At 33.9% G+C, this 15474-nt stretch overlaps 1 protein-coding gene across 7 annotated transcripts in view; it reads right to left on the bottom strand.

Moving 5' to 3' along the window:
- VRK2 (VRK serine/threonine kinase 2) overlaps positions 1 to 15474 on the bottom strand; it is a 103374-nt gene that overhangs the window by 73339 nt on the left and 14561 nt on the right. For 5 of the 7 annotated variants that reach the window (XM_027072406.2, XM_027072405.2, XM_015074203.3 and 2 more), the window contains exons 3-4: positions 1882 to 1931; positions 1097 to 1166 (exon numbers count right to left, since the gene is read on the bottom strand). In XM_027072406.2, coding sequence (XP_026928207.1) covers positions 1097 to 1166; positions 1882 to 1931 — 120 coding nt within the window. Of the gene's footprint in view, positions 1 to 1096; positions 1167 to 1881; positions 1932 to 5873; positions 6002 to 6021; positions 6119 to 15474 lie in introns of those variants that run through there. The other 2 variants (XM_027072407.2, XM_027072409.2) reach the window with 2 other exon arrangements.

Raw genomic sequence — 15474 nt, 5'->3', positions numbered from 1 at the left:
AAATAAAATAAAATATAACATATGTTAACTACCAAAGAATCAGTAGAGAGATGGCTTTTTCTTTTCCATTACTTAAAAATCTAAAGCCATGGTGGTTGAAAAAATAGAAATTGGGCAGAAAAATCATTTACTATGAAATTGTTATACAGAAACTTTTTTGACTAAATTTAGTCTAAAAAAGTCAAATCCACTGAAATCATCAGGTAGTTTATTTTCCACTTTTCTACCATATATGTTTAATGTGTAAGACAGCTCTACGATAGATAATCAATGTTTAATGGATTCTATTTGTCACCCTGACATAGTTTAAGCAGTCAGTAAAGACTACTTTCATAACATTTAGGTTTTATTAAGGAAAACAAAGCTAATTATTGAGTCTAGACTCATTATTCTTTTTCTTAAGCATAATGTAGAGGATCTTGACTATATCACTTTTATTCATATCAACTTCCGTTAAGTTTTACTTTGTCCATCTATATTCTACTGTATTTATAAAATGTTTCACTTATTCCTCAGCTCTGCTCACATTCATTTCTCATTAAATTCCTCTAACTGGTGGTTCTCACATGTGATTTCCAGCTCCAATTGATTTTCCAACATTCAAGTTTCTAACACTTTTAGCTTCTAAAAGTTCTAAAAGTTTTAGCTTCTAAATGTTCTAAATCATTTCAATGTTAATCATTTCCATACACCTTACACTAATCCATTCTATGGCCATTCTTTTTGTTTATATATCTGCTGCCCATTTTAATATATTTTCTTTATTACCTTTGACTCCACATGGTTTTCTATTAAAAATTATGATTTCATTCTACTATCTTTTACACTTAAAGAACACTTAGTAGCTTAGACCAACAACCTAATATTGTATGTAAAGTAGTGGAAACAACTTTGATTTGAAATATATAACTCATTATGTATGTAATATCAACATTTATATACCATCTATCTTATTTTTATATAATAACTAATTGTATCATTTTACAATAAAATTCGTGATTGAAAAGAATTTTCCAGAAGGCCAGAAAAGAGAAATATATTAACACTCACTTCAGCAAACTATACAGAAGTAGCTTGCTTTGCTAAATTTACTTACTATAGTCTTTTTTTGCAGCTCTTTGATAAAATTTAAGTTCTGAAAATAATGGGCCATTTTCCTGATATTCCTATAAAAGATAAGAACAATTAATTTTATTAGGAAAAAAATCTTAAAGATAGATTTGGTATTTCAACTGTGAAAATATGAGTACACATTGGTAATATATAATAGTGCTTGAATAATTTACTATAAAATAGAGGCATCAAATTTCCATTAAAAAGCTCAGAAAGCACTAAACTTGGAGAATCTCATGTTTAAATTTAACACCTGTAATGCTGTCTATGCAATCTTACACATGAAAGTAGTCTTCTTATGGAAAGAACCTGCTAAAAATACTGACAACTGGATATACACACATACAAAGATATTCAGCATCTACCAACATGGACATCAGGGTAGATATACTGTAAACTACCCTGGGGTTCATTCATACATGATACCTTTATTAAGTGTCTACTACATTTCATCCATTGTGTTAGGCATAGGGGATACAAACAGAAATAAAACCTCATCCTCGCCTTTAAGGACCTTACCATCTAGAGTAGAAAGGAAGGAAGGGAAGAAATAAGAGGAGAGATAGCTAGATAGGATACAAAGATGATAAATGTCAACACAGAAGAACAAAGTTCTCCAATCTTTACATTTTAAGAATGTGAAAATATACCATAATACTATATTTATCGATAAGTAAAATTAGAAAAGCTAAGAAACAGTTTTACAAAGATACCAGGAAAAAAGCAGAAAAGAAAAAAGTGAAATACAAATTTAAGAGCAATACTCACCACTTTTATTACATGTCTTGCATCTTTATCTGGTTTATTTGTGGGGAAAGCTGCAGAACAAAACACAAGGGGGGTGGTGAGAATTGGCTGTTCACAATTACCGAACACCTACTATATAGCAGACACGGAGCTAAGCACTTCACATATATTCACTTATTGCATCCTCCCAAGAACTTCTTATGGTAGGTATTATCTCCATGTTACACAAGATCCGACTAAGGTTCAAAAGTTGAATAATTTGCTGAGAAGTATCAGATTGGGGATTGAAACTCAAATCTATCTGATGCCAGAGCCCACACTTTGCCATAAACCATATTCAAATATTCAATCATGGAAAACAACAGATATTAATCACACAGATCCAAATGTAGGGGAAAATATTTTCTAGATGTACAGCATTAAACCCAATAAATGATACATATTAAAATCCACTGATTCAATGTTACTAAATTAAAATCTACGATAATTCAGAAAGAAAAACATATGCATCTTAACTAAAAAGTTCAGAACAATTTCTATGTGGCAAAATTCTAAAATAAATCAAGTGATAATAAGAATAAACTCTTTTAAAAATCATCTTCTGACCCTGGCAATCCATCATTCCTACATTAAAGAATGTGTGTCTCATAATTATGTGCATTTCAATTTCATTTTATCTTATTATTTGCCATTTGTATTTTAGATATAGCAATTCAACTTCTGAAAATTCCACTGTTCAAATTTTTAGATCCAATCGATCCTTTCATCTCCATTATCTAAATTATTTAAAAAATTATGTTTTTCAAATCTTGGTATGTTGACTTATATATTTATTTGTGCTATAAAAGTCTAGAAACTTGCCATTCATCCATTCATTCTTCATCCATGCATTCCTTCATTCATTCAACCAGTACTTCTTTACCATGAGGCTAGGATTTGCAAGGCATTGTGTTAAGTGTCAGTATTATGTTTAAAGGAAAGTGAAAGGAAAGATGGTGAAGCTAGTATTCAATATGATTAAATATCAGCACCTAACAAATGGAGAACAAGATAAAATTCTTCAGGTAAATTTTCAGTATGTTTATCAAACACTGTCCTCTTATGACTACTTCTAAAATTTCTCCTACTCCATGGAGTTTCTTTTATTTCACATGATAGATGCAAAAAAAACAAACAAAACACAAATTTACTAAAATATGTCAATTCTACTTTACAGTAGAGTCAACTTATGCACATTTTTTTAACCACTCTCCAAAATTTTTAACATCAGAAACGTTACCAACCATTTGAAGAAACTATTACTTCAATGTTAGTTGATACTGGATACAAATTATGAACCCAGACCTCTTTACAGTAGCAAAAAAAAATTAAACTTGTCTAGATCAAGTAAAACTCTCTTTTCGCCTTGATGTATGTAAATTCATTCCACTTTCATCCATGCAAGAGGAATGGATTATCCATATCTAAAGCAAGAAAAAACAAAAGAGAGTATGTACAGAAGAAGGGGTCCAGTCCTGTTATAGAAGAAATAAGAAAAGCCTTTCTTCCCACCCTACAGCAGACTATTTTTACTAGTGCGGTGCCCAAGCCTGGGGAGAAACAGCCCTGTCCTAATCCCGGTCCACTTAGTACAACACTGGCTCTGGGAAAGCTGCAATGGGCTACTCCTTGCTGATTTCAGTCAGTATAGCCCTACCACTTAAAGTCTGCATCTCCCTTTCACATTATTCACAGGAACATAACTATATGTTGACCTGTATTCGAAACATCCCACACTTGTCATCTGATAGCTACATAATATTCTCCATAAACCTCCAAGTCAGATTATATTGGAAGGCCTAAATCCAAAATCAATGGACTAGGAAGCTCTTGGAGATGGATGTTGAACAAATAAATTGTCCTACTTACCATGGAGGTCTCTTTTTGGTAATCCATCAATTAATGAATGAAACAAATATTTATTTTCTACTGTAAGCTAAACCGCATTCTAGCTGGTATTAAAAGATTAAACATTTGTAATTAAAAAATTAAAAGATAATGGAAAACAGACATGGTATGTGCTTTTATAGTCTAATGGAGAAATGGGACATTCATCAAATACTCAAGCACAAGTGCAAAACTTTAAGTATAATAAATGTAAAAAGGGGGAGGTAGATAGTAATAAGAGGATGCATAATTGAATCTATACAAAAGGGAATTATTGAGCCAGGACAGTTTGAGAAGTGATGTTGGGCCAGATGCAAATCTGGTTAATAACTTCTGCCTAATGAAAGGTTTTAAAAACTTGAGGTATAGGTGGAGGATAGAAAACACATAATTAGACATGCATTCTGAGCATATCACTACACTACAGCGTGGAGAACAGACTGAAGGGGCACCAGAGTAGACACTGGACCCATCAGTAAGGATTTAATTTTGATTGATCACAGAAAAGAGGACTACAGCTTGGACTAGACTATCAATGGTACATAGATTTCAGAGATTTCAGAAAGCGAAATTGGTAGGACTTGATGATGGAGGAAAAGGGCTCTTGCTTGTTAGATTACTGCTGATTAATCTATTAGGGTTTGAAAAGAATGCTCAATCATCGACAGTGACAGTGTTGACAGTAGAGCAGTCTCACACCTCCATTTAAATTTCTGTTGAGATAAATGAATAAACTTAAAAATATTTTTTAAAGGGGCACCTAGGTGGCTCAGTCAGTTAAGCGCCCAACACTTGGTTTTTGGCTCAGGTCATGATCTCAGGGTTCATGGGTTCGAGCCCTGCATGGGGCTCTGCACTGACAGTGAGGAGCCTGGTTGGGCTTTTCTCTCTCCCCATCTCTTTGCCCTTCCCCTGCTTTTGCTCTTTTTCCCCCCTCTCTTTCAAAATAAATAAACAAACAAAAATAAATTTCTGATGAGAGCTCTGATGAGCTGCTAAAAATGCATCTTGCACATATAGAATATCTGCCCTCCTAGCACTTTTTTCTATTCACTAGGAAGTCTATCTGGTTTTTCCCTTGAGGAACCAAACCTCCCACTACCCACGTGGATCTAGTAGGATTGCTTCACACAGTACTCCCGCCCTTACGTCTCAGAGTTGGGCACATGGCCAAGCCTGGCTAATTGGGATATACAAACCCACTGGCCACAGCAACCAGTTCAGAAAGAGCAACATGCCCCAACTAGGTAAAAAGTTACTCCCTAAGATTTGACAAGTAGACCATCAGATGTAAGGATACCAAACCCTAGAAATTACCTTCCTCAGTTAAACTGAAAATAAAGTCTGAAAAGTCAAATCCAACACTGATAAAAGTGAGGTTAAGGTAGGAAGCGAGAAAGGGCTCTGTGGACATTGCTTAAGCCCTATACCATCCATACCTGAAGCCAGAAAAAGCCCTATACTTCTCAGTGATAAGAGTTAAAAAAAATCCCCTTTGTTTAATACATTTGAGCTTCTGACATTGGCAACCAGGTTTACACAGAAGGCAACTAGAAAAACTAAAATATGATGAAGTCTGATAAAAAATGTCAATAAAGTAGCACACTAGATAAACCAAAAACCTTGTATAAAATAAATAGGATGCTGAATATAATAATCAAACTTTCTTATAAATGAAGAGTTCATCTGGTGAAATAAATAAACAATAAGGAAGTCAAAAATAAAGAGAAATCTAAAAACCACAGGGAGCCTTAATGTTCTAGGCTAGGTAGAAAGGCTGCCCACTCTGGATAAACAAGGACATTAGTGTTAAAGCTCTCTTGGGAAAAAGACAAGTCCCTGGGTCTGCAAGAGGCAGACATTTGAAGTTAAGATGGCCACATAAAGTCAGAATTTTTAAAGTGCTATGTCTTGTATTAGTGTGAAACATTAAAAAAAGAGAGCGAAAGAAATAGGGAGATGGGGGAAGGGGAGAAAGTGGGGAGAAAGGAAGGGAGGGAAGGAGGTAGAGGAAGGAGAGGGAAAGAATAAAAGAAGAAAGGGAATTCACCAACGACAAACACAGAAAGAAAAACAAAAAACCCCACCTTATTTTGGCCTAGACCATGAGTGTGAGGCAAAGTATAGTCTTTCCTGATAATTTATTCTGCCAAAGTTGCCTTCAGGAATTTGAGGCTCAAATTCACACAATTGTATGGTACAGGGGACTTGAAGTCAAATGGTAACCCAGAGCACCTTGCAGAAGCAAAAGAAACAAATCTTCAAGGGACACACTGGACTCCCATGACCTCCAGCGATAAAGCATGGCCACAGATGAGGAAATGATCCAACACTACAAAATAGTAAAGAAAATAAACAAAAGGCGTAGATCCCAAGAAACTCAGACCTCCCATATAGCTCAATTATCTGCTTGAAATGATAACAGACACAAAGTATCAGTAGCATAAGAAACAATGCAAAATATTTTATGAAAAAATGAACAAATTGATTGTAATTCAGAAAGCATCAGAGAGCTATAAGAGCCAGTGACCAAGAACAAGGAATACATTTGAACTCCAAGATGAAATCTGGGAGTAAGTTTGAATTTGGAATAGTCAAATACTGGAAACTACCTGCACATCTATCTTCATTAGAATGTGTAACACACTGTACTATAGTCATAGCATGAAACACATCGTAGAAAAAAAATGAGTGAAATACATATACTGAAGTAATATAAATATATCTTAGACATAATGGTAAGTAGAAAAAAAAACATAAAACAATGCATACTTATGATTATATTTATATAAATTTAAAACCCACAAATTATATTTGTGTAGGGATACACACGTACACTGTAATAAAAAACAGTATAATTAAAACCATAAATAGTGTAGACTAGTGTTGTTACTAATACAAGGGAGGGAAGAGATGTTAGAGGTTCTAGAGTGCTGGTTATTTTATGATATATTAGTTTTATGATATATAATTATATAATCATATATATAATATATATTATATATGATTATATAATTATATAATCATATAATATGATAAATAATTTTATGATATAAGAATTTCCCACACAGGAAATAGAGATATAAGATATGAAGAAGAGATCATGAAACATCAAGGAAATATGTGACAGTAACACAATTTTCTAAAAAGCTCCAGAAATAGAGAATAGAGAGAACAGAGGCCAGGCACTTCTGAATAAATAATATCTGATAACTTTCAAATACCGATAAAAGTCATGAATCCTCTGATTTAAGAATTGCAAGTCCACAAGATAATAAATCTGCACTCCAGCCCACCATAGTCAAAACCGCAGAACATTAAAGACAAAGTTCTAACAAACAACTCAATAGAAAAGATTAGATTACATACAAAAGACAGATGAAGTGACAGCAGACCTAACAGCAACAAGGCAGTAGGAAGACATCGAATAATATCATTATTCGTATAATATCATATATTCATATGCTGGGAGAAAATAATTATCAATCTAGAATAAGGTGCACTAAAAACATGAACAAAAATAACGAACAAAACAGGAACATGATGACTAGAGTTACAGGGTCGTAATGCCATGTATTTATTCAAGAGAAACAAGGAGACAATGATTAGCTTCATAGTTTATTAAATCAAGAGAGTGTACTGAAAGTTTACAGGCAACCTCTACAATAATAGAAATAAAATTGATAACTTCAAAATCTATAAGGGAAAAAAGAATTTTAAAAAGACCTAAAAATAGGAAGACAGGCAAAAATAGAAAAAAAAGAAGATAGGAAAAGAACAGTTTTTTTAAAAGGCAGAGAAAATATAAAATCTGATGAAAGAAATAAATACCAATTTTATATCAATTTTTAACCACACATTTTTTCATATTATATTATCTCTGAAATTTGAATGCATCTTATAACTGAAGACATCTTACAGTTGCTGTTGACCACACAGCAGTGGAGAGTTGTCACTGCCTATACAGGTACAAACCGAGCCCCGATGTCTGTCTTCACTTCCGTTGAGTCTTCTACATTGCTGGCAACGTTACATGTTACAGTTAATTGTCATTTACAATGATTTGTGCATGTAGAAAAACTAATTAACCAGTCCAAAACAGAAAAGTGGTACCTAAACTTGATAGTAGTCAAAAAAATGTTAAGACAGGACTGTACCAATTGAGTACTCTATGAGTTCCACATGTAAGACTATTTTAAAGGTACTGTGTTCTAGTTTAAAGGGAAGTATTAGGCATTAGATATAAAGCAGGTCTTATATAAACACAAAAAGAATGATTGAAGAGACAGATAATTATGAACTTTTAAGCATCTAATGGAGACTCAACATATGTACATAAAATAATGATGTATCTTATAATCACAGACATCTTAGATGTGAAAAAACATGCCATAATCATAATAAATTTGAGTAGACTAACTTCACCAGTAAGAAAAGAAACTGTAAGATTGTCAGAAAAATAGATAAATGCATACTATATATGAGACATAACTAAAACCTAGCGATGCAGAGAAAATGAAAAGATAAATAAACTAGCTAAAACAGGCTGAAAAAAAGGCCGGAATATGTATTTTCAAAATTATAGAAATCTGAGGACAAAAGAATTACTAGATATAAAGTTAGTACCACTTAATCATTAAAAAAAAAATGATTCAATAGAAAAAAATTAATTCAATGGAACGACTAAATTCATGAATTTGAAAACATCTGATAATGTACCTTCATAATAGAGAAATCAAAACCACCAGAATTATAAGAAAAAAAACGAGAAAGTGTAAAAATCATGGAATATTTTAAAACAATCCATAATGTATAGGCAAACAGACAAAAATAAATTAGAATAATACAATTAACAGTTTTTATCTAAAGGCCACATAAAATAACAAAACAATTAAATAACATACATTCTTTTCAAAAACAAAACATTTTTTAATTGCCCATAATTTTACCCAGAAAGGTTTCCTTGAATATCAAAGAATAAGAATTATTAAGGCTACATTATGTGACCATAATGGCTAGATCCTAGGCCAAAGAAGAAATCACAAGGGAATTTAGAAAATACATAGCACTTGTTTACGCCCCAGTGGCTCAGTCAGTTAAGTATCCGACTCTTGATTTTAGCTCAGGTCATGATCTCAGGGTCATGAGTTTGAGCCCCTCATTGAGCTCCGTGCTGACAGCTCAGAGCCTGGAGCCTGCTTCAGATTCTGTGTCTCCCTCTCTCTCTGCCCCTCCCCCACTCACGCTCTGTCTCTCTCTCTCAAAAAATTAATAAACATTAATTTTTTTTTTTTTAATGGGAAGGGGAGGACAACTGGGTGGCTTAGTCAGTTAAAGCCTAACTTTAGTTCAGGTCATGATCTCATGGCTCGTGAGTTCAAGTCCTGCATTGGGCTGTCTGTTGTCAGCACAGAGCCACTTCAGATCTTCTGTCTCCCTCTCTCTCTGCCCCTCTCCTGCTCTCTTTCTCAAATAAATTTTGAAAATGGGCAGAGGATCTAAACAGACATTTTTCCAAGAAGACATACAGTTGTCCAGCAGACACATGAAAAGATGCTCAACATCACTAATCATGAAATAACAAGAAATAACAAACAAGAAATAACAAATGTTGGTGAGGATGTAGAGGAAAAGGAACTTTCACACGCTGTTGGTGGGAATGTAAATTGGTACAGCCACTGTGGAAAATAGTATGGGGGTTCTTCAAACAATTAAAGATGGAAATACCACATGATCCAATAATTCCACTACCGGGTATTTACCCAAAGAAAATGAAAACACTAATTCAAAAAGATATACTCACCTCTATGTTTACTATAGCATTATTTACAATAGCCAAGATATGGCAGCAGTCTAAGTGCCCATCAATAGTTGAATGGATAAGGAAGATATGATGTATACACACACACATACACACACACACATATGAATGTTACATAGCCGTAAAAAAGGATAAGATTGTGCCATTTGCAACTACATGGATGGACCTAGAGGGTATTATGCTAAGTGAAATAACTCAGACTGAGAAAGACAAATACCATATAATTTCACTCATACGTGGAATAAAACAAACAAGCAAGCAAAAATAAGGTAGAATCAGACCTATAAATACAGAGAACAGAGTGATGGTTGCCAGAGGGAATGGGGGTGGAAGGATGGGCAAAATGGGTGAAGGGGAGTGGGAAATACAGGCTTCCAGTTATGGAATGAATAAGTCATGAGAATAAAAGGCACAGCATAGTGAATATAGTCAACGGTATTGTAATAGTATTGTATGCTGACAGATGGTAGCTACACTCGTGGTGAGTATAGAATATCCTATAAAGAAGCTGAATCACTGCGTTGTACACCTGAAATTAACCTCACTTTGTGTGTCAACTATAAAAATTTCAAAAAATAAATGAGTAAAGTACACTTTCCAATGAAAAAATACTTGAAACAAATGAAAATGAAAATACCACATATCAATACTTATGGAATGCAGCAAAAGCAGTTCTAAGAGGAAAGTATGTAACAATAAACTTCTACACTAAGAAAAAAGAAAAACCTAAAATAACAATGTAACTTTACACACTAAGACCCCAGAAAAAGAACAAATCTCAAAGTTAGTAGAAAGAAGGAAATAACAAAGATCAGAGTGGAAATAAATGAAATAGAGACTAGGAAGCCAATAGTAAAGATCAAGCCAGACAAGGACACTCCAAGAAAAAAAATTATAGGCCAATATCCCTGATGAACATATACACAAAAGTACTCAACAAAATATTGGCAAAATGAATTCAGCAGTACATTAAAGGTTCATATATCATGATGAAGTAGGATTTATTTTTGAAATGCAAGGATGGTTCAACATATGCAAATCAATCAATGAAATCCACCCACCACATTAACAAAATGAAGGATAAAAGTCATAAGATCATGTCAGTAGATTTAAAAAAAAAAAGCATCTGACAAATTCAACATCCTTTCACCATGAAAGCCTCTCAAAAATTCAGGTATAGAAAGAACATACCTCAACATAATTAAGGCCAATGAAGAGAAGCTGATACTGAACATCATACTGAACTGTGAAAAGCTTAAAAGCTTTTCCTTTAAGATCAGGAACAAGACAAGGATACTCACTCTCACCAATTTTACTCAACATAGTACTGGAAATCTACCCAGAGCAACTAGCAAGAAAAAGATAAAAATTATCTATATCAGGAATGAAACAGGGAACATCACTATAGAACCTGCTGACATTCAAAGTATAATAAATATGGGGGCACCTGGGTGATTTAGTCAGTTGAACGTCTGACTCTTGATTTCAGCTCAACCATGATCCCAGGTTTTGGGATCAAGCTCCACATTGGGCTCTATACTGAGCATGGAGTATGCTTAAGATTCTCTCTCTCTCCCTCTGCCCTTCTCCCCTACTTGCACGCTTCTCTCTCAAAATAAGTACAATTATGAACAACTTTATACATACAAATTTGAACAATTTAGATACAATGGACCAATTCCTTAAAAGTCACAAATTACTAAAAATTATCTAAGATGAAACAACCAAATTAGTCCTAAAACTACTAATGAAAGTAAAATGAAGTTAAAAAAAAAAAAGCTCCTGGTAAAAAGTATCTCTAGGCCCAGTGACTTCACTGTAGAATTCTACAAAACATTTACAAAAGAAATAATACCAACTGTACCTACTCATTTCCAGGAAGCAGAAAAGGAGAGATTAACTCACAACTCATTTTATGAAGCCAGCATTACCCTGATATCAAAACTAGACTAAATTAGTAGGAAAAAAGAGAAGAAAAAGGAAACTATAGACCAACAGCCCATATGACTCTGATGAAAAACAAAACAAAACTACTGTCATCCACCATATGAAGTCTAAATGAGAAAAACCACACAATCATAACAATTGAAGCAGAAAAAGCATTTGACAAATACCTATTCCTGATAAAAAAAAACTTTCAGTATACTAGGAGAGAGCTCCCTCAACTTTATAAAGACTATTTACAAAATACCTATCTTATTGTTAACATGATACTAAATGATGAGAGGCTGAAAGCTTTCTCCCTAAAATTTGGATCAAGTCAACGATATCCATTATCACTAATCCTATTCAATAAAGTACTAGAAGTCATGGCCAGTGCAAGGAGTCAAGGAAAAAAATAAAAGACATACAGATTGGAAAAGAAGAAATAAAGTGGTCCCTTTTTACAGAAGACAGGATTATCCATATAGAAAATCCCAAAGAATCAGAAAAAAAATCCTAGAATAAATAAGTTTTCCAAGATCATGGAACATAAGGTCAACATGCAAAAATCAAATATATTTCTATATGCTAATAATGTACAATTTGAAACCAAAATTACAAAAGCAATGAAATTTTCAATAGCACCAAAAATATAAAAACCTTCATGTATACTTAAGTAACAGTACATGTACAAGGCCAATTATGCTAAAAACTATAAAATGCTGATGAAAGAAATCAAACACCTAAAGAAATGGAGAAACATAATGTATTTGTGGATTGAAAGACTCCACATAGTAAAAAATGACAATTCTCTCCAAATTTAACGATGGATTTAATCCAATACCAACCAAAATCTCAGGAAAGTTTCTTTCTTTTGCCTTTTTTTTTTTTTTTTGTAAATACAGGCAACTTGATTTAAAAATCTATACAGAAAGGTAGGAACTAGAAGAGATAAAATAATTTTGAAAGAGAACAAAGTCGAAGGGATCACACTATCCATATGTCCTTCAATAGCAGAATAAACAAATTGCGGTGCATCCATACAATATAATACTACTCGGCAATAAAAAGAAATGAACTATGGCTATGTACAACTTGGATGAACTTTGAAGGTACTATGCTATGTGAAACAAATCCAGTCTCAAAAGGTACATGCTGTATGATCCCACGGATAGGAATTCTGTACATTCTTAAAAAGACAAACTTGGGGGCGTCTGGGTGGCTCAGTCGGTTAAGCATCCAACTTCGGCTCAGGTCATGACCTCACAGTCCGTCAGTTAGAGCCCCGCATCAGGCTCTGTGCTGACAGCTCAGAGCCTGGAGCCTGTTTCAGATTCTGTGTCTCCCTCTCTCTCTGACCCTCCCCCGTTCATGCTATCTCTCCCTGTCTCAAAAATAAATAAACGTTAAAAAAAAAATTTAAAAAAAAAAGACAAAATTGTAGTGACAGAGAACAAATCAGTGGTTGCCACCACCTAGAACTAAGGAAAGGGTGTAACTACACAGCGATAATATGAGGAAGATTTTAGGGATGATGAATCTCTTTCGTACCCTAACTGTTGTGGTATGATAAAATCCACAGAGATACACACAGACAAAAAGTCAATTTTTCTCTATGTGAATTTAAAAATAATATTAACAAAAAGATAAAATATAGGGGTGCCTGGGTGGCTCAGTTGGTTAAGTGTCCAACTCTTGATTTCAGCTCAGGTCACGATCTCACAGTTCATGGGTTCGAACCCCACATCAGGCTCTGTGCTGATAGCATGGAGCCTGCTTGGGATTCTTTCTCACCCTCTCTCTCTGCACCACCCCCAACTCATGCATGCACATGCACTTCTCTAATACACTCAAAAAATTTTTAAAAAGATATATACAATTGTAATATAAAGTAAAATATGCTTAATGATAAAAAGGCAAAAATAATTTTGAAAACAAATATACAATGTATAACTTTGGCAGAAAATGCAGAAAGGATAGCAATAGTAGGCCTCAAGGGGAAGGTAGCTTCAAATAAACACAATTGGAATATGTAGAAACTGGAGACAGAATGTTAGGGCTAAAGACAAAAACAGAACAAGCAAGTTGATCTTAGTATTTACTTCCAGCAGTGAATTCCAAGACTATAACATTAAAAATTCTGGGTTTTTTTGTTTTTTCCTTTTTTTTTTATTTGTTTGTTTTCTTTTTTTGAGAGAATAAAGAGAACAAAAGCAGAGAAGGGGCAGAGAGAGAGGGAGACAGAAGATCCGAAGCAAGCTCTGCGCTGACAAGTGGCAACAGTGAGCCCAATATGGGACTTGAACTCATGAACCATGAGATCACGAGCTGAGCTGAAGTTGGAAACTCAACCGACTGAGCCACCCAGGTGCCCCCAAATTGTTTGTTTGTTTTTTTTTTAATATTTACTAAATCACCACATACTTAATTTTTAAAATGAGTTCCTGTACAGTTGGTAAACAAAAGCATATTCTCTCTAAAGGTGTTAAATCCCCTCCAAATAAAATTAATTGCATATTCAACTTTGTAGCTTATTAAATGTTATAGCACAGTTATCTTCAAACTCTTTTAGTGATAGAATGTTCCTCAAAAGCTCGATACACAGGGGGCGCCTGGATGGCTCAGTTGGTCAAGCGTCCAACTCCGGCTCAGGTCATGATCTCATGACTCGTGAATTTGAGCCCTACATTGGGCCATGTGCTGACAGCCCAGAGACTGGAGCCTGCTTCAGATTCTGGGTCTCTGGCTGTTTCTGCCCCTCCCCCAGTCGTGTTCTGTCTGTCTGTCTGTCTCTCTCTCTCTGGCTCTCAAAAATAAATAAACATTAAAACAATTGCTTTAAATAAAAACAAAGCTTGATACGTGGAAGATCAAAGTGAAAATGCGCAAGTTGAAACATGACTGGAGGGACCAGAGCCCCTACCCATTTCACCTGTATGCCAGGTTCCATTAGAAAACTGTGAAGACCTATTGGTAACAGATTTGTCCCGTTCTGAGTTTGCTTATAACACCTCCAGTCGTAACTACATTTGTAATAATTTCTTATTAAGTATCTGCTAGATTTTCTTTTCTCTAAGCATAAAAATCAACAGTAGCATTCTGGTCATATTACATTCTATCATTACATTTTCACTTGGCTTTATTAAATTTCTGCCATTCTGTAATGTCTTTGTTTAGCTCTTTTAATGGTTTTACTATAGAATGTAAAATATAACAACAAAATACCCTGCTTTATTTTACTCTTTATTTACGTGCGCATGGAAAACCTTGATCTTTTCATTGTTTTAAGTACTTCTCTTTTGACAACTGATAAGGGATTTTTGTCAATGATACTCCACAAAGGATTTCAGACTATTTTTATCAAATATAATAATTGGCAATTGTATTACGATCCAACACTCAGTAAATTTATATTATTGTTATTCTTCTTTGTGCTTCTTTGCCCATTCCTTAGCGGTAGTGATACATACTTCATATTTAACTTCATTTTATAATAGGCTATTTTTCAATCCATTTACCTGTTTCTCAAACACCCAACACTGCTACATTCTAATTCAGATATTTTCATCATTATTAACTAAGTACATTTTAAGCTTGCTTGAAGGATTAACATATAATTTAACTTTCTTTAACTTTCAACTCTATAATTCCTAACCATGGTTTATAAATCTACCTTAGAAATATGGATTGCAATACAAAATTCTATGTTCATAATGATTTTTACTGAACTGGTTGTACATTGTTATCATCAAATCTTCTCTTAATTTTTTAATTCATTTATCTCTTATAAGTCTCTTTCAATTATATATATTTTAAGTGTCCTTTATCTTTGTGGTAATCTGTTATAAAATGATTTCAGATTGCCTAAGACCTCAAATGTTCCCTCCTATCTCTTAAGAGACATTTAATTTGGCTGGATAGTATACTGGAATGATAGTCATATT

This window comes from Acinonyx jubatus, chromosome A3 (assembly GCF_027475565.1).
Source record: "Acinonyx jubatus isolate Ajub_Pintada_27869175 chromosome A3, VMU_Ajub_asm_v1.0, whole genome shotgun sequence".
NCBI classification, from domain to species: domain Eukaryota; kingdom Metazoa; phylum Chordata; class Mammalia; order Carnivora; family Felidae; genus Acinonyx; species Acinonyx jubatus.
This window is presented reverse-complemented; position numbering and strand designations above follow the sequence as displayed.